General features: G+C 54.4%; 1 protein-coding gene across 1 annotated transcript in view; it reads right to left on the bottom strand.

Moving 5' to 3' along the window:
• Positions 1–21,968, bottom strand: part of EPHA8 (EPH receptor A8) — a 51,406-nt gene extending 29,438 nt beyond the window's left edge. The window contains exons 1-2 of the mRNA XM_050909280.1: positions 21,848–21,968; positions 9,582–9,646 (exon numbers count right to left, since the gene is read on the bottom strand). Of these exons, the coding sequence (XP_050765237.1) occupies positions 9,582–9,646; positions 21,848–21,932 (150 nt within the window). The 5' untranslated portion in view covers positions 21,933–21,968. The remainder of the gene's footprint in view (positions 1–9,581; positions 9,647–21,847) is intronic.
• Positions 21,969–23,222: the final 1,254 nt, after the last annotated feature.

Here is a 23,222-nt window from a genome sequence, read left to right as displayed (position 1 = left end):
AAAATGAGGATAAGCAGACTTTACCCAGGACTAATTTGGGCAGTAACTCTCACAGCCCACCCTGATGCAGAGCTGGGTGAAGTGCACCCCTGTTCGCAGACAGGAGTGCTTGCACGAGTCTGATCTGACGGCAGAAACTGATGGCAGTGTGTGTTTGGGAGGGCTCCAAACCCTCCAGACCATGTCTGCAAGTCCCTTTTCTTGGTGCTCAGCCTGCCATTCGCAGCAGCAGCAGGAAGGCACCTGCGTGGCGCTCACCTGGGTCTCTTCTGGCTCATGCAATCTCCACGCACAAACTAAACAAGCCGCTTTCCAGCTGGAGAATGAGTTTCGGGGTGCACACCACAGGGTGAACAGGAAGCATGCAGTGAACACAGGACTTCCAGCAAGAAACGGGGGTCCACGGGGGCTCAGAGCCCCCTTCTTCCCAGGCAAGGTGAGGTCAGTGTGGCTCCTCGGTGTGAGCCCAGCTGAGAGGCTGGACTGGGGGGCTGGCTCTGGGAACCTGGGGGGCTTACAGCTTGACAGCTCTGGGGTTAAAATTCCATGTAGCAGCAGGGTGAGCTTGGGGAGGGGATGCTGGGCAAAAGCAGGCTGCAGTGAGCAGGACTGTGATGGAGGGGTGGTCTGGGGAGTCACTGGGTGAGTTAGGAAGGGAGAGGGACATTTGTGTCATCCAAGGAAGGGGTGCTAAGTGTTTTGACCGACTTGAAGTGAGAAGGAATGAGATTTTGGATACAAATGAGCTCAGTAGTTGAGGGACAAGTTGAACTTAGGTGTTGAGGGCTACAGGCACTTCTAGGGGCTCACTCTTGCCTCACATGTCTGCCTCTCCACCCTCTCCAACCCCCCCAACCCCTCACCAGGACCCACAGGCCTTCCCTTCTCTGGGGGCTTCCCACCACCTCTTCAGCCCACGTCCCTGTCCAAACCAGGCACCCCCATCACATCCCCCACGGAGGGGTCTGGGACACCTGAATTCTTCTTAGAGGAGAAGGAGGAGGAGGAGGAAGAGCAGCAGAGGAGGACTTCAGACCTTCTGACTTTTCCCTGGTCTCAGCAACAGGCTTTGAAGATGCCTGAGTCCCACCACTGTGACCGAGCCCAGCTCTGAGGGGCAGCCCCAGACGCGGCACCTCTCCAGCAGCCCTGCAGAAGCTGGGGAAGGTACTGGCATTCCTGCAGCACTCGCTGCCCTGCCTGACAAACCTTTGCCCCCACAGCCTCAGCATCCCCCCTCCCTCGGGCTGCCGGCTCTGCCTGCACCACCGAAGGCAGCCAGCGGGGAGCAGCCCCCCACCTTGGCGGTCTTTGTGCTGTCTGGAGAGGGCTGGGGGAGCCAAGCAAAGCTCCAGCAGTGGTGTACAGAGCAGGAAAAGAAGTCTTTTAAGTGGCATTGCAAGGACATTAAAATAAACCTCTGGGCTTGCTCTGACGGGGCAAAAATGGTGTTTTCTTATGCGAGTAGTGACCCGTGGTTCATTACAGATGCAAAACCGACAGCAGCCCAGAGAGAAGGAGCCTGATGCTCATCTCAGAGTAGGGTGTGAGCCTGAAGACTTCACCCCAGTGACTGTGGGAGTTGGCGAGGATGCAGGTCTGCCAGGACAGGCACCCGAGAGCCTCACTATGTGGCTGCCAGCACTGCAGCGACAGGACACAGCTCGGGGAGGGCATCCCACCTCCAGACCGTAAGAGAGGTTACCAGTGATACCTGTAAAACAGCCTGCTGCCTTCTCCCCTCTCAGATGGGAAAGTCCTTCCTCATTTAACGTCCTCAACCTGCAGCTCCTGTGGAGGAGGCGTTCCTGCGCCTTCTGCTAGTGCTAGGGTGGTCAGAGCAGTCAGTTCGATGATGTACATCTTCAAAACTCCCCCAGCATCTTGCCTTTAGAAAACTCTGCTCCTCACTCCTAAAGAGCTCAAAGCAACCTGGAAAAGGCAGCAGCTCCAGGTGCAGACTTCAACAAAAGCTTATTCAGGGAGGAATATGCTGGCAAAGGGTGTGAAAGTCAAGGCACTTCCAGGAGAGAAAAATATTTCTGGTTCTTTTAAAAAAATTGTCCTTTGAATTCCAGAAATGCTGAGGTTTGTCCTAGTTCCTAGGATCACTGAGGACCTGCTCTGCACCCCGGCACTCAGGTAGACAACATGGAAAGGGGCCAGGCTACCTGTGTGTTTTGCTGGAGGGGTGAGCGGCAGCACCCCTCTTATTATGCCTCAGCTTCCCCAACCACAGAGATGAGCCTGTAGAAAGTGCTGTGACACCCAGGATACACTCCTGCTGCTTGGCCAAGGGATACAGGGGTGCCCTGAAGTGTGTGCAGCAGCAGGCACAGCACAGTTCCCTACACACCCCTGCACCGGGGCTGGCAGGAGCCAGCCAGCTCCCCACTCCTCCATCAACATGTGCATGCACTGCGGTGCTGCGGAGGGTGTGGAAGTCGTTGTCGAAATTAATCGAGCACAAATTAACACAACATCTGTTTCCTGTCTTTTCCCTGCTGAGTTCCCCAGGGGGAAGTGAGGCAGAGCTGCGCACGGGAGGAGACACGCAGGGCAAGGGCAGAGCTGAGGGTGGCGAGCAGGGATGCTCCCCGCAATGCTCAGCCAGCTCGCCTCTGCACTGTCTGCGGGGCTTGGGGCTCGGGGCTCTCCACGAGTGTCCAGCAAGGGAAATACGGGGTTATTTTGTGCACCAAAATGCCTTGGCCTCCAGCTAGTGCAGTTGCTTTAGGTCTCCAGACATTCACTTCTCTCCCAAATCTGGCAGAGGAGATGGTGCTCATGACTGCGGTGTCCCCACACCCCTGTGGTACTGCCAGAGCTGGCAGCGTCCTCACCGCTGGCAGCGGGCAGGGAGCTAAATGCCCATCTCCAAGCACCAGCAATGGTCGACATCAACCACAGGGGAGAACTTGGAGGGTTTGCATTTGCAGCATCACTCTTTCAAACCTGGTGCTTTTTTGCACAGCGGCTGGACTGTCAGCTCTTTCCCAGGGTCATACACAGCGCCTTGGGATCCCAGTCTGAGACTAGCCCAAAACACCACACCTGTACCGCTGGCCTACAGGGCAAGTGCTCTGCCATCGGTGGAAATGCATGGAGGGAAGGCAAGCCACCTGAACCGGTGGCTCAGATGCCGCAGGTGCATATTCCCAGTGTGCCACAAGGCAACACACATCCCACGAGCTCTGCCAGGTCCCAGGACGTGCTGGGCATTTGGGATGGAGGGACCTGCTTCAGGAATCCCCATGACTTGAAGGGGTTTTCTGTTTCACCTTAATTACAGGCTCTTATGGCCAGGGAGAGAAGCCTCTGACGCTGGGTAGCATCAGTTCAAGAGCACAGGCACTGTGCACGCACCCAGCCTCCCAGCATCGCCTGCTCTCGGCTGACGGTTTGAAGTGGCTTTTATTAAACGAAGCTCAGCCCGGCCCCCGTCATTGCGATAAGATCCCCTAGTGAGACGGAAATGAGGACATCATAATTAACGTGGTGAGCGCACGCGTTGGGGGGGGGACATGATTGCATCTGTATTCAGGGGCTTGCCTAATAGTTTAAATTAAAGTCAACACCAGTTATAAAAAAATTTGCCAGATTATGAAAGGCGAAAGATGCAAACACCAGATATCTGGGCGGCTGAGCAAGGTCTTAGAAGTCTCCCAGGGCCTGTGTGGCTCAGCAGAGCGGGGAGAAGGAGGAGGAGGAGGCGCGGAGGGGGCGAACACACAAGGAGAGACCACATCCCCCTGGAGCAGCAGCTCAGCCTCCCACCACCCTTGCGGTGCCCACGGAGGGAGCCAAGGGACGAGGTCTCCCCAGCCCTGGTATGGCTTCCAGGAGGGATGCCAGGTCTGCCTGGCATAGCAAAGCTTTTGCTGCCACTGAGATATCCAGCACTTTCCTTCCTCCCAAGAGCAAGCACCGAGCTACGGCACCTCCTCATGAGCTACCAGGTCCCTCACACCACTGTCACTGGGAGAGAAAAAAAAAGAGAGGGATGTTATTGCAGCTATAAATCATTAGATGGGAGGCATTAATGGAGATAATCCCCAAGAAATCAGTCACTGCTGTGGCTAAGGAGGGATTTGTCAGGCAGTTAACTACCCTGAGCTTCACTGCAGGTGATTAACTCCTGGTAGTGACCAGTGTCTGGGGAATTAGCAATAACCCAGCATTTACTGAACAAGCACTGGAAGATGAGCTTTTATCTCAATTACTAGTCTAAATCTTTATTTTCCAATGCTCCATTCCTACCCATCTCTTTTTTTCAAAGAAAATCAGTTTTGCCGCAGCTTGCCCTGTAACTTGCTGGTATTCCTGGATCCAGGCAGAGACTCCGGATTGGAAGAGAAACCCAAGAAATGGCACAAGGACATCAAAGTGATGGAGGGCATAAGACATGGCCTGGGCAGATGGGAGAGCCCCAATATCTTTTGGTGCTCCGAGGAGAAAGGCATGACCCTGAAGGGGGTTGAAATGGCCAGCACACAGCACAGCTCAGACTGGGGACAGGGTTTTTGCAGGGTGGGCTTGGGGCAAAGGGACACTCTGCTCTGTAAAAGAGCTGGCATGTCAGACGGGGTTCATCCAAACCATGAACTGGTTGTCGGCTGCAGGACCAGAGCCAGGCAAAAAAAGTCCCCTGCTGCATAGGCTTTGCTCTGCAAACAGTTCAGTCCCGGGGCGTTTACAGCAGCACCGTACATCAGCATGAAATCCCCATCCCTGATGCACAAACACTGCTGAGAGGCCGTCCTATGGGCAGAAATGTGTCGTCTGTGCTCTCAGCTGGTTGTTTAAGCAAATCTGGTGCCTTTCTGCCAGTTTTCTCTCTGAGCTACTGCAGAAGGAAGGAAGAGCACTCTTGGCTAATCGTGCCCAGGGGCCTCAGGATACATCCCTTTACCAGGAGCGAAGGCGCAGAGATGGGGAGGTGCAAACCACCTCTGAAGGTCTTTCCTGGTGCTCCCACCAGCAAAGCCAACATGGAGCATGCCAGGCATTGGGGCAGCTGCCTGGGTGGCAGATGCCCACCAGCTCTCTGGGCTGGGGTCAGCCCATGCAGCGTGGTGGATGCTGTGGGGCCAGACCACGGAGGTGCTGGGGGGGGGCAGACCAGGAGGTCGTGGGCAGCATGGGGGGCCTTTCTCCGGCACTCAAGGTGCTCCCATTATAATTAGCTTTTGCAAGGCGTCATTCAAGCTCCTTAGATACCCTGTGTCTGAACAAAATCATTTCCTGTTTGACTTTGTAAATCAAAGTAGACGATACAATAATTATTAATAATATGTTGACTTATCTCATCAGCGTTTTAATTAGTCAGTAGAAAAGCAATTTGCAAAGGGGCCGATCAGGCTCCCTCTGATCCAGCAGGTCACATGCTGAGCAAGGAGAGGGGAGAGAAGGGCACTGGGGCACTGGGGCATTTTGCTGGGGAGAGCTGGGAAACCAGAGGCACAGAAGGGGAAGGGGCAGCCTCTTTGACGGCACTGATAAGAGTTTAATTTTCAATGCAAAGGGAATTGTTCTGGGGATGGAGCGAGCTGCAAAGCTCCTGGGAGCCCTTTGAAGTTATAATTGAGAGGAGCCGCAGCCTGCGGGACAGGGATGCTCCCAGTGACCCTTCCGCTTCCTGCACGTGTCTCCGTGTCCCCGGGGTGGAGGTGAGGGGGGAATGCAATTAAACCCCTGAGCGGCAATTACAGCCAATTACCCCTCAGTTAATTGTCTGGCAAGAGGAAATGTCAAAACAGGCCACACATGCCTCCCTGATGGCTTGACACTCCCCAGGGCTGATGGTGCTGCTGACCCCCACTGTGCCCATTGCTCCCAGCCCCCTGCTCCTCTGCTCTTGCTGGCCACAGCAAACCCAGAGAGGAAAAAAACCTTCCTGTGAGGCAAGTTCACCTTGCCCACAGGTGTGATGATAACATCAGGACTTCGAAAGTGATACCCTTCCAGTTTTGCACTGCTGATGCCTTGGACTATTGTCCTGGCTGTGCGGGCAGCTCTGGGATCTCCCAGTCCAGAAGAGGAAACCTCTGAGACTGCTGCCTTTCCTCTGGCATCCCCAGGAGCCCCAGCGAGGTGGGACAGGCTCTGCAGGTGTTGGAAAAGCAAGCCGTAGGGCACTAGGGACTAAGCTAGCGGACACAAGTCCCCTTCTTAAGCTCTTCAGGCTAGAGACTGGAGCTGTGTGCTGTTTAGTGCCATGCAAAGACCCAGCCAGAGCTACCCACCTCCCCACTGTCACCCATGCAGTGGCCCCGAGCTCACGCAGGGCAGGGGAATGGAGACGTGGGTAAAGCAAAAACAAACGTGACTGCAGCTGGGGAGCCAGGGTCAGCAACGCTGTCCCTTGGCAGGAGGATGCTGTGATGGATGTGTCTGTCCATGGACAGAGCAGAGACGCTGCGGGGAAATCCTGCACCCTCTGGCACCCAGCGCACGGTCCAGCCGCAGCTCAGGCAGGACAGCCAGCAGGCAGCAAGGGAGGATGGCACAGGGCGGGGGGCACTGCCACCTTTTTTCCAGCGAGACTATCTGAATTAAGGAAACAGCAGCAAAAATAAGGGGCCTCAAATAAAATCTGGCTTCACAGTACACCACCTCCATACTACACCAGCAACTGGGCTCCACCCAGCCCCAGGCTGCCAGAGTCACAGCATGCCACAGTGGGCAGGGACAGTCCCAGGGACACCAGCAGTTCTCCTGAGATGGTGACCAGCAAACTCAGTCCCTTTCCCGGAGCAGAGATCACATCAGGCTTGGAGCTATGTGGACCCAAGCTACCAAGCCTGGTGTGATCTCTTCCACCTGTATCTGAACTTTGCTGTAGGGGCTGCTCAGGAGGCATCTGCTCGGTGCCAAACCATTGGCACTGAGAGCAAGTATCCTACAGCAGCTTCTCTGAGGCACCAGCACCCTATCCCACCTCCTTTCCATTGATGGCAACTGGATCCAAGTGCAAATTTACTAGTCAAAAAGCACCTGGAGCTGAAGGATCAGCAGGAGGGTAAAGGAATGAGGGTAAAGGAATGAGATGCTCTTTCAGGATGATGCAGTGCAATGGCCCATGGAGGAAGAACCGCAGTCCAGACAAGTGTTCAGAGGAGGCATTAAAACATCCAGCTGGAAAAAGATATGCAAAGTTGTTTGTGCAAGAACATCACATCGAAACCCAGGCACACTCCTTGAAGGTGTTCAAGGCAGTTTTCACACAGCTGTATGGTCGTCCTCTCGGTAACAAGGCCACGAGTTGGGCAAAAGCACAGGGTAAGCGAAGAGTGGTGTTACTCCATGACTTACCTAGGTCTTGTAGGAGGACACAGCAGCATGTCCAAGAGGTGGCTTTGGTGTTTGGTGTTATACAAGTCTTTTTGTTTTCCTTTTTCTTTTTTGGCATCCAGTATTAAATATTCTTAATAAACACCACTCATAAGGTGGAGACTTCAGACATGTATTAGGGTTCAGGAGTTCCTGGTCTGCTGGTGAAAGGCTGCTGGGCATCTGCTGTAGTGCAAGAGAGCAGCACAGCAGTGACTGCCCTGCGAGCCAGCCCCAGCACCCTATGGTCATGTAACGCATTACACTTGACAGCCCTAATGGATCGGGACCCAGGATTCATCCCCTGGATTTGCAGATGTACAATACAGGATGCTGCACCTTAACCGGTCTTGGAAGTGCCTGATGTGGTGAGAAAGAGGCACCTGTACGCTCAATCCCTTGTCTGCTTTGGGAGTGCAAGGTCCTGCCCAGTCATGCCCATGTGTTCCCAGGACAGCCAGCTCAGGTGGATTCATCTTCATCCAGGTCACCTAGGTGATGTGATGGATCCCATCTGCATGTCTGACAGCTAGCAATGGGCCTGGGGATGTGGTCACACAGGCGTCTGGAGAGCTGGACTCATGGTGGAGGACCCAGAAGAAGGAGGGTCTTGGGCAGTCTGCAGGCGGTGGTGGGTCTGACTATGGGGAGGAATTGCTTAGGATGCGGTGAAGGGCAGAGCAGTGGAAGTGGACAAAGGAAAACAGACCTCACTCCCAGAAACATCCTCCCTCCCAGGGGAGCAGAGGAAGCCCTGGTCCCTGATCCCCTGAACGTGCATGGGGCCCCTCCAGGATGCCAGGATTTGGCAGCAGAGCCAGGATGAGATGGCAGCAGCAGGGTGACAGGACAGGGATCCACACAACCAAGGGCAGCCTGTGCACGACCATGAAGAGGACAACATCTCCCTTATCCAGGCAATGGCAGAAGAAGGGCCGGTGGCTGGAAACCAAAGCCAGGCAAACCCACGTAGCAATGGGTTTTTAACAGTGACCTGTTAACAACGTCACTACAAGGACCTGGAAGATTTACCACCACTGGCAATTTTACAAAATTGTCAAGGATGTTTTTTTCTAAAAGCTGGGCTTTTCTGAGATGCAAGTGAATTGACAGGTCTGAAGGCCTGTATTTATGCAGGAGATCACATCACATTAGCTCTGCAGTCCCCTCTGACCTCTGGATGTATTACATTTCCAGGAGAGTCATCATTGCAACAGCTAACTGCTAAAATTAGAGCTGAGTTAATGATTTAATATATTTACATATATGATAATGTCTGATATAAATCTGATCATTGTTATTATTATGAATTCACAGTTCTGATCACTCCTGCTCAAACAGCGTGGGGACTGAAAGTCTCAAGCAACAGATCAATGAAAATGATTAGAGGCCTGGGAAGATTTCTGTAGGAGGCAGAATTGAAAAGATTAGGACCGTTTAGTTCAGAGAGGGGATGAAAAAGAGTGGACATGAAAAATCAACACAGCACCGAAAGCCAGGTAGGCACCCCAATTTTGCACATTTTGTGCATGCAGCAAGCCCCACTGTGCCTTGCAGTAGGTCCTGTGTGTATTTATGGGATTGTTTCTGTTCACTAAATGAATGAGCAAAATCCTTACAGCCAGGTCACCGCTGCCATCTGAAACTCACAATTTCCAGAAAGCTGCTGCGGCAGGAAAACCTGGACGTGGAAATGCAAGTGAAGGGAGCGTGCGGAGAGGATCCAGCCAGTAGAGATGGCAGGCTCACATAGGGGCCACCACCCCTACATTCCTCCCAGCCACGCCGCAGGGCTGTGCATTTACATCCCCATTCCCCGTAAGAAACCATCCGCAGGGGATTGCCCAGTTCCCACAGCAAATTCCTCTGATTACAGGCAGTTGAGAGCTTCCCAGTCATTTTGGGCTGTTCCTCCTGACGCTCCCCCAGTGCAGTGAGGAATGAGATGCTTCTGAGCATGAGTGCCCATGGGGCGACCCAGCTCTTAAATTCCCTCAAAGCTCAGGACCTGGTGACAACCTGGTCCCTACCAGGGGACACGGAAAGTTAAACAGCATTTCCAAACTGGCCGCATCCCACTGCTAGTGTTTCAGGCTGGTATTTTCCCAACAGACATGGTCTCTTTGCCCCATCAGCACTGACCAAGGCACCAACCTGGGGCTGAGATGTCCATCCACCCTGCCCACGGGGACCCATGGTGACCCGGCCCACTGGGGTCCCCCACGTGCCAACAGCCGCTTCATACTTACCCCGTGCGAAGGATAAGTCATCCAGCCCCAGTCCCCCGGGATTGTCGAGGTGTCTAGCAAGTTCACTGGAAAACACAGGAGCAAAACACTGAGTTAGAAAGCTTTCTCCCCGTCCCCGAGGGGCGAGGAACCGAGCCACCACAAAACAACCCCTCCTCGCGCCCCACTCGCTTGATTGTCCCCTGTGCCCATCAGTCCATGGGGCTGCTGCCAGGGACCTGCCTGGCTGCAGCTGAGGCAGATATGGAGCAAGGGGATGGCAACAAATGATGCTCCCCAGAGATGTTGGTTCAGGGTAGAGTTGGGGTGGGGCCATACCAGTCCTGGCCATAGGACTGAGAGCAACATGTCCTTCTGGAGGAGAGGGGGCTGCAAACAGCAGGTCGGAGGGGATGCAGAGCAGGTCAGAGGAGTTGCAAAGCAAGGGGGAGCTGGGGAAACAAACTCCAAGCATCAGGTTGTCCACCAGTCCCACCCTGGGCCAACACTGACGCAACCGGAACATCGTTCCTTGCTTGGACACTTGTCCTCCGGAGGCTCCGCTGAGCCCTTCAGGCTCACATCCCTCCCAGCATCACCGGTTTGAAGTCTGCGCTCCAGCAGCCGCTGTAATTACACACCGCGGTGCCCAGCTCCAGCACAAAGTGACCCCCCATGGTCCTGGCTGACACCCCACTGGAGTGGCCAGACCGTGGGGGACAGGCTGCATGAGGAGGCCCATCAAAGCCAACCCTTCAAAAGCCCTGCCACCACCGGGAGCCTGGCTTAACGAGGAGACACAGGCAAATCTGCAAGGAGACGGGGGGCAGCTTCTGCAGGGGGAGAGGCGAGGACGCCTTTGAACGTGCTCAGGAGCTTCCCGTGGAAACCTGTGCAGTATCAGCAGGCAGCGGAAAGCCGGATGCCACAGCATTGCTGCGTGCACAGGGTGAGCTGCCCCTGAGTGTCATCCGCTGCCCGTGAGCCCCACACCCAGATCCCACAGCATCAGGCAGCAAATCCCCCGACTTGCTCAGCACCTGGGGAAGGAGCCCAAGCCCCAGCTCCAGGGTACAGATCCAGAGGGATGGAGGCTTGGGAGAGGGCGTCAGGAAGGTGCCCTGGCCCTCAAGAGTGAGTGCAGCGGCCACCGGCACCAGCACACCCATGCCTCGTCACCCCTCATCAGCACCAGGCTCCCTCAGGGACCTCCAGCGTCTCCAGCTTTCCCCAGCCCGCTTTGCCCTGCAGCCACCCAGTAAGGTCAAGCTCACGCTGGATGCTGCGTCCATGCTGGCTGCTTTTCCTCACCCTCGAGCAGCATCAAACTGGACCTCGAGGCAACTTGGCACAGCATCCCTGCTGCAGCACCGGGTCTCGGCTGGTCCCTGGGCTCTGGAGGGGTGGTGGTCTCGGCGCAAGGCACCAGCTTGTCACGGCGGGAATGGGGCATGTCAGGACAGCAGCTCCAGCCCTGGCAGAGGCTGGGCTCAGCATGATGCCGGTCCCAGCAGCCAGAGGAACGGGTGCCACTTTCATTTACTATTACCAGGCAGGGAAGGAGTGGGGGGGGGGGGGAGAGAGGAGCAGAGACGTGAGCTGGCTGTGAAACGCCCGGACGTCATGCTCCTGACAGAGCAGATTAGGAGCTTTTGAGGCGTTTATTAATGTTAGCAGAACAATTTGAAAGAATTTCCAGGGTTTCTTGTGTGACTCCATTGGCCCAACAGCAGGCCGAGCCCCTCCACTCCCCGCACGGTGCTGCTCCCACTGCTAAAGAGGCCCCTTGCCCTCAGCACGGAGTAATTACCTCGGAGATCTCAAATCCATTTTTATTTGTTATTGTTAATCTGAAGATTTTCTGCCTATTTTCCCTGGGTAATTCACCCAGCAGGAGCCCGGGCTCAGGAGTTTCCCCACTCACAGTGCAGGAGCACAGTCCCGGTGACCCTCAGCAGGCAGGCTGTGGAGAGGGGACCACTTTCGCAGACCCTCTCTGCCCCCCACCGTGGTCTCTGCACCCTCTTTCCCACGGTGAGATGTTCAGAGATGGATATGGCTGCCTCTCGCTGCTCTCCAGGCAGCATGAGGAGCCTGCATGGACTGGGGTCCAGCTGGAGCATCGCGCCGTGGGGAACGATGCTGAGATCAGAGCAGGCATGGTGGAACGTACCCCAGGCTTGTCCGCACAGCGATGTGTGGGACCTGGAGCCAGTTTGCTACACCCCATCCCACCATGTGGACCATATGGTTGTCACCCAACCTCATATAGATGAAGGAGCCGTCTCCTTGCAGGTGCTTCGGTGCACAAACAAGTACACAAGCTTGCATTCCCTGCAACACGCCTGTGGAGCAGGTTGCTCGTGCCTCTTTGCAGGAAGAGGGCCAAGTTATTTCTTTTATTCCTTAGCAAGCATTTCAGCCAAGTGCATAGGAGCCCTACACATTAAGCCCGCTGCAATGGACATTGCACAAACACAAAGGCGTTGCGTATCCAAGAGCTCTTGCGTTAACTCATGGTATAGCACACATGTCTGTGGACATGAGCATCCATCTAGCAGCACTATTACATGCTGTGCTGGGATATGGGGAGACCAATACTCTCCCGAAACCCAACTGTCCATTTCACGGAAAGGCTACAGACCAACACCAAAGGGAACCCGCCGCATCGCATGCAGCAAGTGCCCCGTCCGGCCCCTTGCAGGTGATCTCCCAGCTGCGTCGCTTCTCAGGGGGTGATGCTCAGAAAGAGCCCACCCTTGATGCCAGAGGGCAAGCGAGACCGCCACAAAGGACCCCTTTCAGCTGAAACGTTTCTCAGAAAACATGCTGGTTTGGGAGAACTCTCTCCTACAGCTGGACAATTCTGTTTGATGTTATGGACTGTCTGCACGTATCAGTCTCAAACTGCGAGCTCCATTTTGTTTTCCTGAGCACCATTTTGTATTTTCCCTATTCTGTGCCTTGGCCTTGACTCGGCGTATTGAGCCAAAACACCAGGAGGTGTCAGGGGAAATTCTCGCACTGGTGGAAAAGCTGTCAAGCCTGATTGCCCATTCAAATGGAAGCACCTAGGAGTGAGCAGGTCGCTTCCCCAGCACCAACTGGGGTCTTGAGACGGAGTCTCATGCAAGGCAGACCTACTTGCTCCTTTATAAAGTTGCATCACGTAATGTTGCGCGAGTAGTGCACATTGCAATCTCATAGATGCAGATTATGCAGGAGTCGAAGACTAGCTGTATGTATATGTATCATTTATTTATACCTACATCTTTATTTTTATATCTATATCTATATCTATATCTATATCTATATCTGTATCCATACCCGTATCCGTATCCATACCCACATCTACCAAATTCTAAACACCACTTGGGATGAGTGAGGAAGCCGAGGCAGGGACTAGCATCGAGAGGATGTGCGTTTTGCCTGGGTCCATATATCTCTTGCCATGTATCTGTATCTATAAACAGTGAGCGCTCAGAAACCCTTCCCAACACTTGTGCTGGTGGCCGCAGCTGCTGCAGGGATGTATTACATCCCTACAAACAGAGGCGCGGGCGCCTTGGAGTCCCACATCCAAGCATCCCAGGCTCAGGAACAGTGCCATGGGAGCCACGGCTGCCCAGCTCAGGGGAGCCTGTGGACCCTCAGCCTGCCTAGGGGTGCATGGTGGGGTGGTGGGACAAGCCCGGGGGTGACACGCTGGGGGATGCGCTTGAGCCCCAGCCTCTAGAAGAGCAGTGGGGGACCAAAGAGGGCTCTGAGCTCCCTCGCTAATTGTTAACCCACTGCGGTCCTCACTCTAATTACTCCGCTGTCTCCCTCCCAGGCAGGGGCTTTGTAGCACAGGCGTCGGGAGGAAGGGTCAGTGGGAGCAGCCCTGTTCCCTTGGGCTTCAGTTCCTCTCCATCACAACTTCAAAGGCCTCCCAAGATTCACAGCAAGGCTCCCCCCCATGCAAAAACGCCCTTTGCATCGATAATTAAACTCTTATCTGCATGGTTAGGCGCTCCTGCTCCTTGCTACCCAAAGACCAGTAGGCGCAGCCCCTGCAGCCCCATGCGGGTCTGCACACCCCATGCTGGCCCCACAGCCCCAGCCCCACTTGGTGGGGGAACAACACGGGGAGGGTTATCCGCAGCGGGAAGAGAGCGTCGGCATATGGGAAAGGGGCAGGGAGAGGCTCCCTGAGAGGAGGGGAACAAGAGCCAGTGCCATTCATTTCCCGTAAGCTCAGGCAGGACTTTGAAGGGGCAGGTGGGGCCGGGGTGGGTCAGCTATTTGTGTCCCACCGTTTAATCCAGGGGCATGCTGAATAGCCAGCCGCGACCTTTCCAACTCGGGAGGCAAAGCCGAGCAACAAAGCTGTGTCTTACTGGCCTCGGAGCATCGCAGGGGGACAGGACGGGATGCTTCGTTTTCAGCTTCCCCCTCCCCGGGACAATATTTATCTTTAAAGAAAGAAAAATAGTCATTTATTCACCGACACACGAGGCCAACCGTTGGGGCTTCGAGGTAAAAGCAGCAAGCCTGGAGGGTAGGTCAGCTCTTCCCATTCGGGAGCTGCACGCAGGGGATGTGCCCCACGGATCCCGGTCAGCACCGCAGCAGTGGGGTACTGCACACCAGTGCTCTGCTGCACGAGCGGCCGGATCCAGGCAGGCTTTGTCGAGCAGCTGCCTGTCCACGAGGCTGCACGTACTAAGGACACAGCGGGGATGGTGCTCGCATCGGCACCCGCTGGCCTCGGCTGCCCAGAGCGGAAATTTAGGAAAGCATTGCGGGTAGGTATAAAAGCTGTCACCAAATCCGGCAGGATGTGGGATTTCCACATTTCTGGAAATGCCAGAATCAGGCTGAAAAAAAAAAAGACTATTAAAAAGAAACATTTTCAAACAATTGCCGTGAAAAAGCAGTGCTGCTTTTTTTGCGTGCCCTAATTCCCATTTCAGGATTTCTTCTCAGACCTCCAGATTGTTGCTGTGAACTTTCTGTATTTAATTTTATATCGTTTTGTAATGCATCAGGAGCGGTAATGCCCATAAGGACTGCCCAGAGGGTCACTCCTTTTCAGTATACCAGAAGCAGAAGATACTTTGATGTAGGAAGAAAGCTTGTTTGTTCAATCAGTGCTAACAAAAACCCGCAGTTCAGGTTTTAAAAATAAAATGATCAACCTGATCCTTCCAGACCCTGCATGATATCATGTAAGATAATGGGCAGCGCAAGAGCATAACCTGTGGTAGGACTGAGGTGTCGTGAAATAATGTAAAAAATGAAACAAAACAAAATAAAACACGCTGAATAAAGTATTTCCAAGGCTAAAAACCTTGAAATTACCGGGCAGTATGTTTTTTCCCCAGAAAAAAAACCACATCAAAAGCCAAACAAAAAAAAAATGTTCCCTTTCAGAAATATAGGTGAGAAAATATAGATGTAAAATGCTCGTGTTTCCTACCCTTTTTGAGACTCCTGATGCTCATGTGCGGTGGGACAGCCAGGGCAAATTGGGCATGCTGCCTTCGGCGACCCAAATTAAAGCACACACACTCCCCACCGCCGGGCAGGGTGTTATAGTACTGGTGTGCATCCCCGCATCGTGGCACACACAGGTTTTGGTGCAAACAGTGCATGGTCAGAGCTGGACATAAATAACTGACTGGAAATGTTAAAAAACCACGAGCTGTCCAAGGGCTTGGGGACGGGATGTATGGGGCCAGACCCAAGGCTGAGAGTGAGGGTGAGCACACGTTTCCACGTCCCCGGTCCAGGAGCTCCTGCCGGTGGGGAAGGAGCTATTTCGGGCTCAAGGGGCCGCTGGGCTCGTTGTAATTCAGGGCAGAAGCCAGAGGAGGAGGTGGGAAGGCTCTGGGGATGGGGGGGGTGAGAAAGGTCAGGGAGGCAAGAAATTCCATGGAAACATCCGATGTGAGCAGGGGAAGGAGCAGGACCGCGGCGAGGCTGGGGAGGGGGCAGCCAGGCACTGGGGAGCATCGAGGGCAGCTCAGGGGTCCCTGCAGCCCCGGAAGGAGGGCTCTGCAGACCTGGTATCCCCAGGTCTGGATTTGGCCATCTGGGAGTCATGCAAGTCCCTTCTATCACAATGTCCCCAGCCTAAGGGACGGCGAGCTGACATGGACCTGTCCATCAGCAGAGAGAAGCCCGTGCATCTCCTACAGCCACCCCTTAGCATCTCGTTTGGCTAAAGCCCTGCGAGAGCTAATCCGTTCAACCCACACACCATCAAAAGATCTTGCATCCCTGACCAGCGTCCCCAAACCCAGAAGCTCGAAGAACAGGCAATGGACCTGCACCCGGACCAGGACTTCCACTTACCACCAAGCTGCAGTCCCAGGTTCAGGGACAGGCGGAATGTCTCATGTCACCAGTAATGCAATATTGTAACAGTCTTTAAAAATTATACAGGAGAGTTTTCTAACACAAAACACATCTCTTCTGCTTGCGGTAAGCAAAACCTGCGTGGTACAGACTCGGAGAAACGGGAGCCCTCTCCAGAGGGGTTTGTGCCAGTGTCCTCACACCAGTCCTGACTCCCTCTTCTATTTTCTCACATTTGTTGGGTATAGCAAAATAGACATGAACGCATTTTCAGCATTAGCCGCTGAGGTTTCCAACTTCGGCTGCCTTTTTTGGGATTCGAAGCTTACACCAGGCAAGCCCCTAACGCCATCCCAGGTCCTTATCCAGGAGCATCTCAGCGCTTCCACTGGATTATTCCACTCACTTATCTGGATTATCTGAAGGGGCTTTGGATGGCAGTTTTTCAGGCTGTCGGATGCTTTTTCCCTAATTTCTCTGAGGACGTCTTTTGCTCTCACACCAGTTGGCCACCCTAAACCATGCTTAGCTGTTTGTACCCCAGTGACATTTTTAAAGCAAGTTAATTTCTTTTAAAGGCAATTACTTTGCTCTCTTAAAAATAGCTTTCAAAAACGGAACGTTTTCACGGACAAAAATACCAATACTAAAAACGTTTGAGGGGACAGGCTGAATATCTCATGCCACCGGTAATGAAATACCACGAGAGTCCTTAAAAATTGTATGGGAGGCACATAACAGAAAAGATATTTCATCCAAGGAAGGATCCAGCGACTTGTGCGCGCCCTTGATGCTGGGATGAAGCTGGTCTATCCAGCTGCAGCCAGCGCTGTTGCCACTCACTCACTTGGTTAAGGCATTTTAAATATGAGAAATTGTAGATAGAGCAGAAGATACCACAGGCACAACCATGATACCAGGGCTGGAGGAAAAAAACTATGAGTGAGAGGAACCTGCAGAGCCCAATCTGCTTGTGCCCACGAGGGGTGCGAGGCACTCGGTTGCACTCAGCGTACTTTCACGGCAGAAAAATATAGGCTCTTTAACCTAGCAAGAAAAGCCTAACAAGAACAAATGGCTGGAAGGTGAAGCCAGGCAAATTTGTATTAGGGAAAAGAGGGGTCCAATTTTTTAAGGCTGAGGCTGATGAGCCATTGGAACGAATTATTAAAGGCAGGGATGGGTCTGCCTTTGCCGATGTCTTCAGATAAATGTTGAATACCTTTCTGGATGGTATCCCTGGGCCAAACACAGTTCATTAGGCTTTATTGGTGTGGCTGGAACTGATCCATAAAAGAGTTACATCCTTTATGCGGTTATTTATGACCCCGAGTACCGCATATCTACACGGGCAGGACACGGTGTTTTTTTGTTTCTTTTTGAAGGAAATACAGCTGCATGATCCTGCCACTCACTTTTGAACTACCAGGGCCGAAGGGGTTAATCGTTCCTCTGTGACAGAGGAATAATTTTGAGTGTTGGTCATGCAAACATGCTAGGGTTAGGAGAATGAACTATCAAGAACTGTCAGGGTATGAATAGAGTTATCACATGAATGGATTTGCCCCTGGAGATAAAGGCAGCACCGAAGGCTGCCAGCAAGGCAAGCGGGGACGTACAAAACACAGGACCCAACCGAAACAAAGAGCGGAGGTGTCAGGATGTCTTGATGAAACCGGTACTCCTCGGAGTCTTGCCCGCCAGGACCCACGCGCGCCGACCCCGGTGGGATGCGTGGGATAAGCCGCTCTCCCTCCCTCCCTGGCTGAGCATCTTTTGGGGCTGGGGTTCGTTGGTTTGGGTTTTGTTTTTTTTTTCTTTTGGGTAAAATATTTTTCTAATCATTTCTCAGCAATCGAAAAAAATAGGGAATTCCTTCTTCCCTGTAACAATTCATCGGGTTTTCAGTTGTACTTAAATTTGGATTCATCAGATCTATTTCCACCATCACCAAAATGGGTGCCCATTTATTTTCACTGCAAATAAACCCCTCACAATTTCAGGAAACAAGAATTCAAGGAGAATGAAAAAAAGCCCACAGAGTAGGTGCATTGTGTGTGCCGTTGTGTTATTTTTCTGCAAATTTGGGGGGTTGATTTTCCAGAAGTTTTATAAGCTATTAATACAAGAAGGATGGAAATGAAGATGAGACCAGAAGCATATCCCCATGAACCTACCTAAAATCATGCAAGTATTTGCTTTATATCAGCATTTTGTGAGCAATCAAAAAATTACACATCTCAAAATTGATTTTTTTTTTTTGCAAATGTAGCCCAAATCGACTCCCTGTTTTAAACTAATGCCTCTCCATCCCCCCTTCACCAAAAGTCTGTATACCTAAAACCTCGTTTCCTATTCTTACGGAGGAACACGGCATTCTCACAGCCTTTTTACAACTGAAAAAGCTATTTCCTCTCCCTTTCAGAGCTTTGCTTCTCCCGCAGCCCCGACTTTGGCATTGCTGCAGAAGTAGCGTTGAATAAACGCGCAGATGAGTTTTTACCTCTTTTTCTGTTTGAGCAGAGGGGCAATTAATGAGATTACAATCGAGAGATTAGCGGGGGAGATTGCCACAAACCCTTCCTCTGGCCCCTGTTTCGGCAGTGCAGCAAGCTGCTGGGTTTTCCCAAGGACCCTGGTACTCTCCCGCACCCCATCCCTGTTGCGGGGAGGAACAAAACGTCTCCATCACCAACCCCATGGTGCGGGGAAAAGGCGAGCATCCCTGTGTCATCCGCTCTGCATCCTCCCCAGTACGCTCCCTGTACATCACCCTATCCCCGTCACCTGCTGTTTGCCTCGGCCATCCGTACATGCCCTGAAATGCTGGGGGAGATGTCCCCAGGTCCCCCTTCCCTGCTGCACCCTGTTCCCCACCAAGGTACCACCCAAGCTCACCCACGGGCCATGGGGTCCATGCTGTGATGGGGAGGAAGGTCGCCCACCTCACGGACGGAGGGCAGAGCTGAGCCGGAGGCATCACCTGGGAGGGACTAGACCCCAGCAGCAGCATTTGAAGTGCCATTTTCTGGCAGAAAATACAATTTTGTCACCCCCTGCCCAAGCCCCAAATGTGGTAATTTCTGCTCATCTGATTTTCTTTCAATACAACAAAGATATTTCATATTTTATTATTTAACTTCAGTTCATGGTGTCATATAAAATATCCGCTTTAATATTTTTGCCTATGCAACTCGGTGTGTAATAGTGTAAATATTTTAGTCTATCACACTATCTTCATACTATTGAAAATAACTTTTCTACCTCCCTGCTCTAAAGCAATTTAACAATTTCAGACAAAATTTTTTCAGTGCTCCAAATGAAAATCTTCCACATCCTGCAAATTTTCACCCATCTAGAAAAAATCTGAATTTTGGCTTTCAGTGCATTTTGCAATGGCTGCCGCGCTGAAAAGTGGGGATTTCCCAGGGAACGGCGATTCCCTTTTCCTCCCATTTCCAGAGCACCCACTGCACACAAGACTGAAAGAAATAAAAAATATAAGCTCAAAACTTCTTGGAATGAATCTTTCAGGAAAGCGAAAGGCACTGGGAGCTCTTGGAAGGGGAAGAAAATCAGACTGAAGCCGTTTCTTCAGGTTAATACACGTCTTTATATACCAATTGCCTCCCAATACGCACACACAGAGTGCAGCACACACTGGCCTCAAATTTGCTTTGTGGCTGTAATTTTCTACCCTGCAGCTCTTAAACGAGGATTGGCTTTGCTGGGTAGCATGGCCAGAGAGGCACAGCAAGAAGCAGACTGTGGCGGTGGCAGCAGGGAGAGGTCACAGTCAGCAGCAGCGGGGCACCTTTGTGCACCACGGCTACACCCTCACACCGTGCCCGCACGTGCCACACGCTGTAGAAATGGGGTAGCAAAGCCCAGCACAACCGGAGTGCAGGAGACACCAGGGCTGGGCTGCACTTTGCAACATCTCTCCACGTTTCTAGTCCCATCCCCATGCCAGGGCGCTCAACGACCAGCACTGCAACCGCCCTGGCACGGATGCTGCCACCAGCCCATCCCAGCACCCTGAGATGCCGGGTGCTGGCAGGAGCCTGCAGCCACATCCCCAGCTCCACTGCCCGTATCACGGGGCCCGGCTGGCACTGAGCTGCCCCGTGCCACTGCAGAGCAGTGCCCCAGTACCCGCGGAGGCACGAGCATCCTTGGGGGCAGTGGACGGAGCACCACCAGCTTTCTGCAGGGTCCCACATTTTGTCATGATGCCACCCAGCACCTTCTGACCCGTCTAACCCAGATCCAGCCCGCCTGGTCTTCCTCAGAGCCTGGCTCATCCCCAGCCCCACACATCCCCCTGGCCAAGGCTGATATTGAGACTAGCTTCCCTTTCCAAAAAGTCTTGTGGGAAACCCAGGTCTTTCCCAGCCGGGGACAGGCAGACAGCAGTCCAGGGCCTGGCTGTCCATCCAGATGCCACAAAACCCACCCCAGCAGCCAGCGATCTCCTCCGCAGAGGAAAGCAAAGAGGCCCCAGCCTCACTTGTCCATGCCCAGGGTTGGCCGAGTTCAGGCAGGGCTGCTTGGCTTTGCAGGGCTGCAGCGCTGAGAGCCCGGGGCAGCGCGGGCAGCACCCTGCACTGCACTCCGCCCAGGGCTCGGGGAATGGGGCAGCTGCTGCACCACGGAGTGGAGGGCGAGCAAGGGCTGAGGGTATTGGGGTGCTGGGGTCCCATCCTGCACCCACACAGCCCGTCCCCATCAGTGAGAGCCCAATGCATCCCCCCTGCAAGGGCAGGAAAGCTGGTGGGGAAAGGAGCAGAAGGAGTGCCAGGAAGCGGACAGCTGGCAGAAAACAGGTTTAGGACCAGCAAATAGCTGGAAATGGGTAATACAGGTGAGGAAGACAGGCTGGGTGGGAGGGGAGGTGCGGGTGGGTGTTGGAAGATGGCAGTAGGCACAAGGATCCGGCCTGGCGGGGTGCCGCAAAGTGCACGAGGCATCGCGGTGCCAGCCCGTGGGCCTCGGCATGCCGGAAGGATGGCAGGGATGCAGGGGCAGGAGAAGGGAGGGATGCCACTGCCGCCACCGGGTAGGGACACCGGCACCGGGGCTCGCTGCAGAGGGCTGCGCCATGCTGGCCGCGGCTCTCAAGCATAGCAGAAGGGAGGAAGGATGCTGCTGCCAGTGCCAAGGACATGCTCGGGAGCGGGAACGGCAGATCTCCGGATGATGAAGATCAGTAGACCTGGGAAGCAGCCGTGCCGCCACTGCCAGTGCGGAAGGAGGCAGGCAAGCGGGTGGGTGGCAGGCAGCGGAAGCAGCGCTGCCGAAGCCGAGGGGGGCCCGAGACGCCGGAGCAGGGTTGCACTGCCAACAAGGGCCGGGGATGAGTGCAGCCGGCAGCAGGGTAGAGAGGCCAGGCGGAGGGAGCAGGCCTGACGTGGCTGACACCGAGATGTTGGGAGAGGGTCCCTGGCTGCACCCTTCTTTCCCCTTCAGAAGTTTCCAGCCCTTTCCCTCGCCACAAGTTTCCTACCTGAGTGCCCTTCCAGCTCCCCGCATCCTCTGCACGTCTTCCCGTGCCCACCCGCTCGCTCCATCGCAGCCCACGCTGCCCAGCCAGCTCTGGTGATGGGGATTGCCATGGCTGAGCTGGTGGCTGTGTCCCTGTCCCCTCTGCAGCCACCCCTGCATGCTGCAGCGGAGCCCTTGCAGGGGAGGCTGGGCAGAGCTGGCAGGCATTGCTGCAGAAATCAAGTCCTCCTGCCCAGCTCAGAAGTTTAGCCTCCAGTGCAAAAGCTCCAGGATCAGCAAACTCAGGCAGGCAGGAACCCGGAGCTGCGCTCCCCTGGGAGGAGGGAGAAGCTAAGCCCGGCAGAGCGAGCAAGCCCATGCGGACGCATCCAAACAGCCGCAGAGATCCTGCAGGTCCCCCCAATACTGACCCATCACGCCAGGGCCACCCCGGTTCCTACCTTCACTGGTGGTGGCAGAGAGGCAGGCAGCCAAAGCGATGATGATGGAGAGCGAGGATGTCAGATCCCCCTGTGCCCATGCCATGGTCCGGCGGGGCCACCAGGCACGGGACAGGGCCACCTCAGTCGTCCCAGCACCTCTGCGAGCGAGCGCCCGGAGCTACGGCACACGCCGGCTAATGCAAAGGCACTTTGCGCACATTGCTCGCATCCACACAGGCGAGCGGCTCGGCAGGGAGGGAGCAGCCTGCCTGTCACCGCTCGCAAGCCAATGGGGTGGGTGGGCTCTGCAGCGAGCCCCCCTTCCCGCGCCACACGCGCACGCTGTACCCAGCCCGAGCATCCGGACGGCAGGCTCCCGCTCCCCGCTGCCGTCCGTCCTCCCTCCCTCGTGATGCTCGAGCAGCCCCCACTGTTTCTCGCGCTCCCCATCCCTCTCCGCTGTTCTCGTCCGGCTGCTGCGAGAGCCAAACTTGCAGCCTGAGCCGTGGCCCGGCAGGGAGCTCTGCACTCAGTCGGGGTCAGGCGTGAAGGGGATGGGGTTGCCCTTCAGTCCTGGTGTGCACGGAGAGGAAAACCCCTTGCACATGCTCCCCTTGCATGTCTAGGGCCGGGGAAGACAGGTAGAACCCACAGACCTTGATGCTTTTCATGCCACATTGTCCTGGGGTAGACACTCTCCGCTCACCCTTGAGCTGGGGCAGCAGGAGCAGGGGACAACACAGCCAGGGCTGACAACACCCAGTCCGTTGGCTGCCTGAGAGAGGGCCAACTCCTTCAAAAGCAGAGTTTGGGAGGATGCAGCAGTTGTCCCGGGGCGGGCAAGGCCAGGCGCTGGGCAAGGGTACCCTGTGACAGGGGTCAGGGCTGCCTTGGGAGCACAGAGCATCTTCCCCACAGCCCTGCCAAGGAAGCCTCTGCATCCCTCTTGCTTGGAGCTGCCAGAATTGCCGAGTCGGGTGAGTACCTTGCTCAGCATTAAACACTCAGCATCTGTCAACAGACCCCCTACAGCGGCCACGACTGTTTCCCCATCTAAATGCTGAACAATCACTAATACCTGCCCATGGTAACCACAGATGCTGACTCCCACCTATGCCATGTGCGGTGGGGTTATTCACTCTTCCATGCGCTCGTGGCCAGGCGATCGATGTGCGGTTGCAGCCCTCCCCTGCCCCCAGCAACTCACCCCAGGAAAAGGCACATGAGGGAGGACGGGCATCTCTCTCTGTTGACTGTCAGGCCATCCCTTGGATAAAGCTCATCCCAGACTTGCTCAGTGGGCTCGGGGCAGCGGGGGGAGTGTCACACACCCTCCATCCCACCCTGGATCCCAGCGTGTTCCCTGGAGATGCTGGACCCCATGCGGGGGCAC

Source organism: Gymnogyps californianus, chromosome 21 (assembly GCF_018139145.2).
Source record: "Gymnogyps californianus isolate 813 chromosome 21, ASM1813914v2, whole genome shotgun sequence".
In the NCBI taxonomy this organism is placed as follows: domain Eukaryota; kingdom Metazoa; phylum Chordata; class Aves; order Accipitriformes; family Cathartidae; genus Gymnogyps; species Gymnogyps californianus.
Note: the sequence above shows the minus strand (reverse complement) of the source record. Positions and strands in the feature narration are given on the sequence as shown.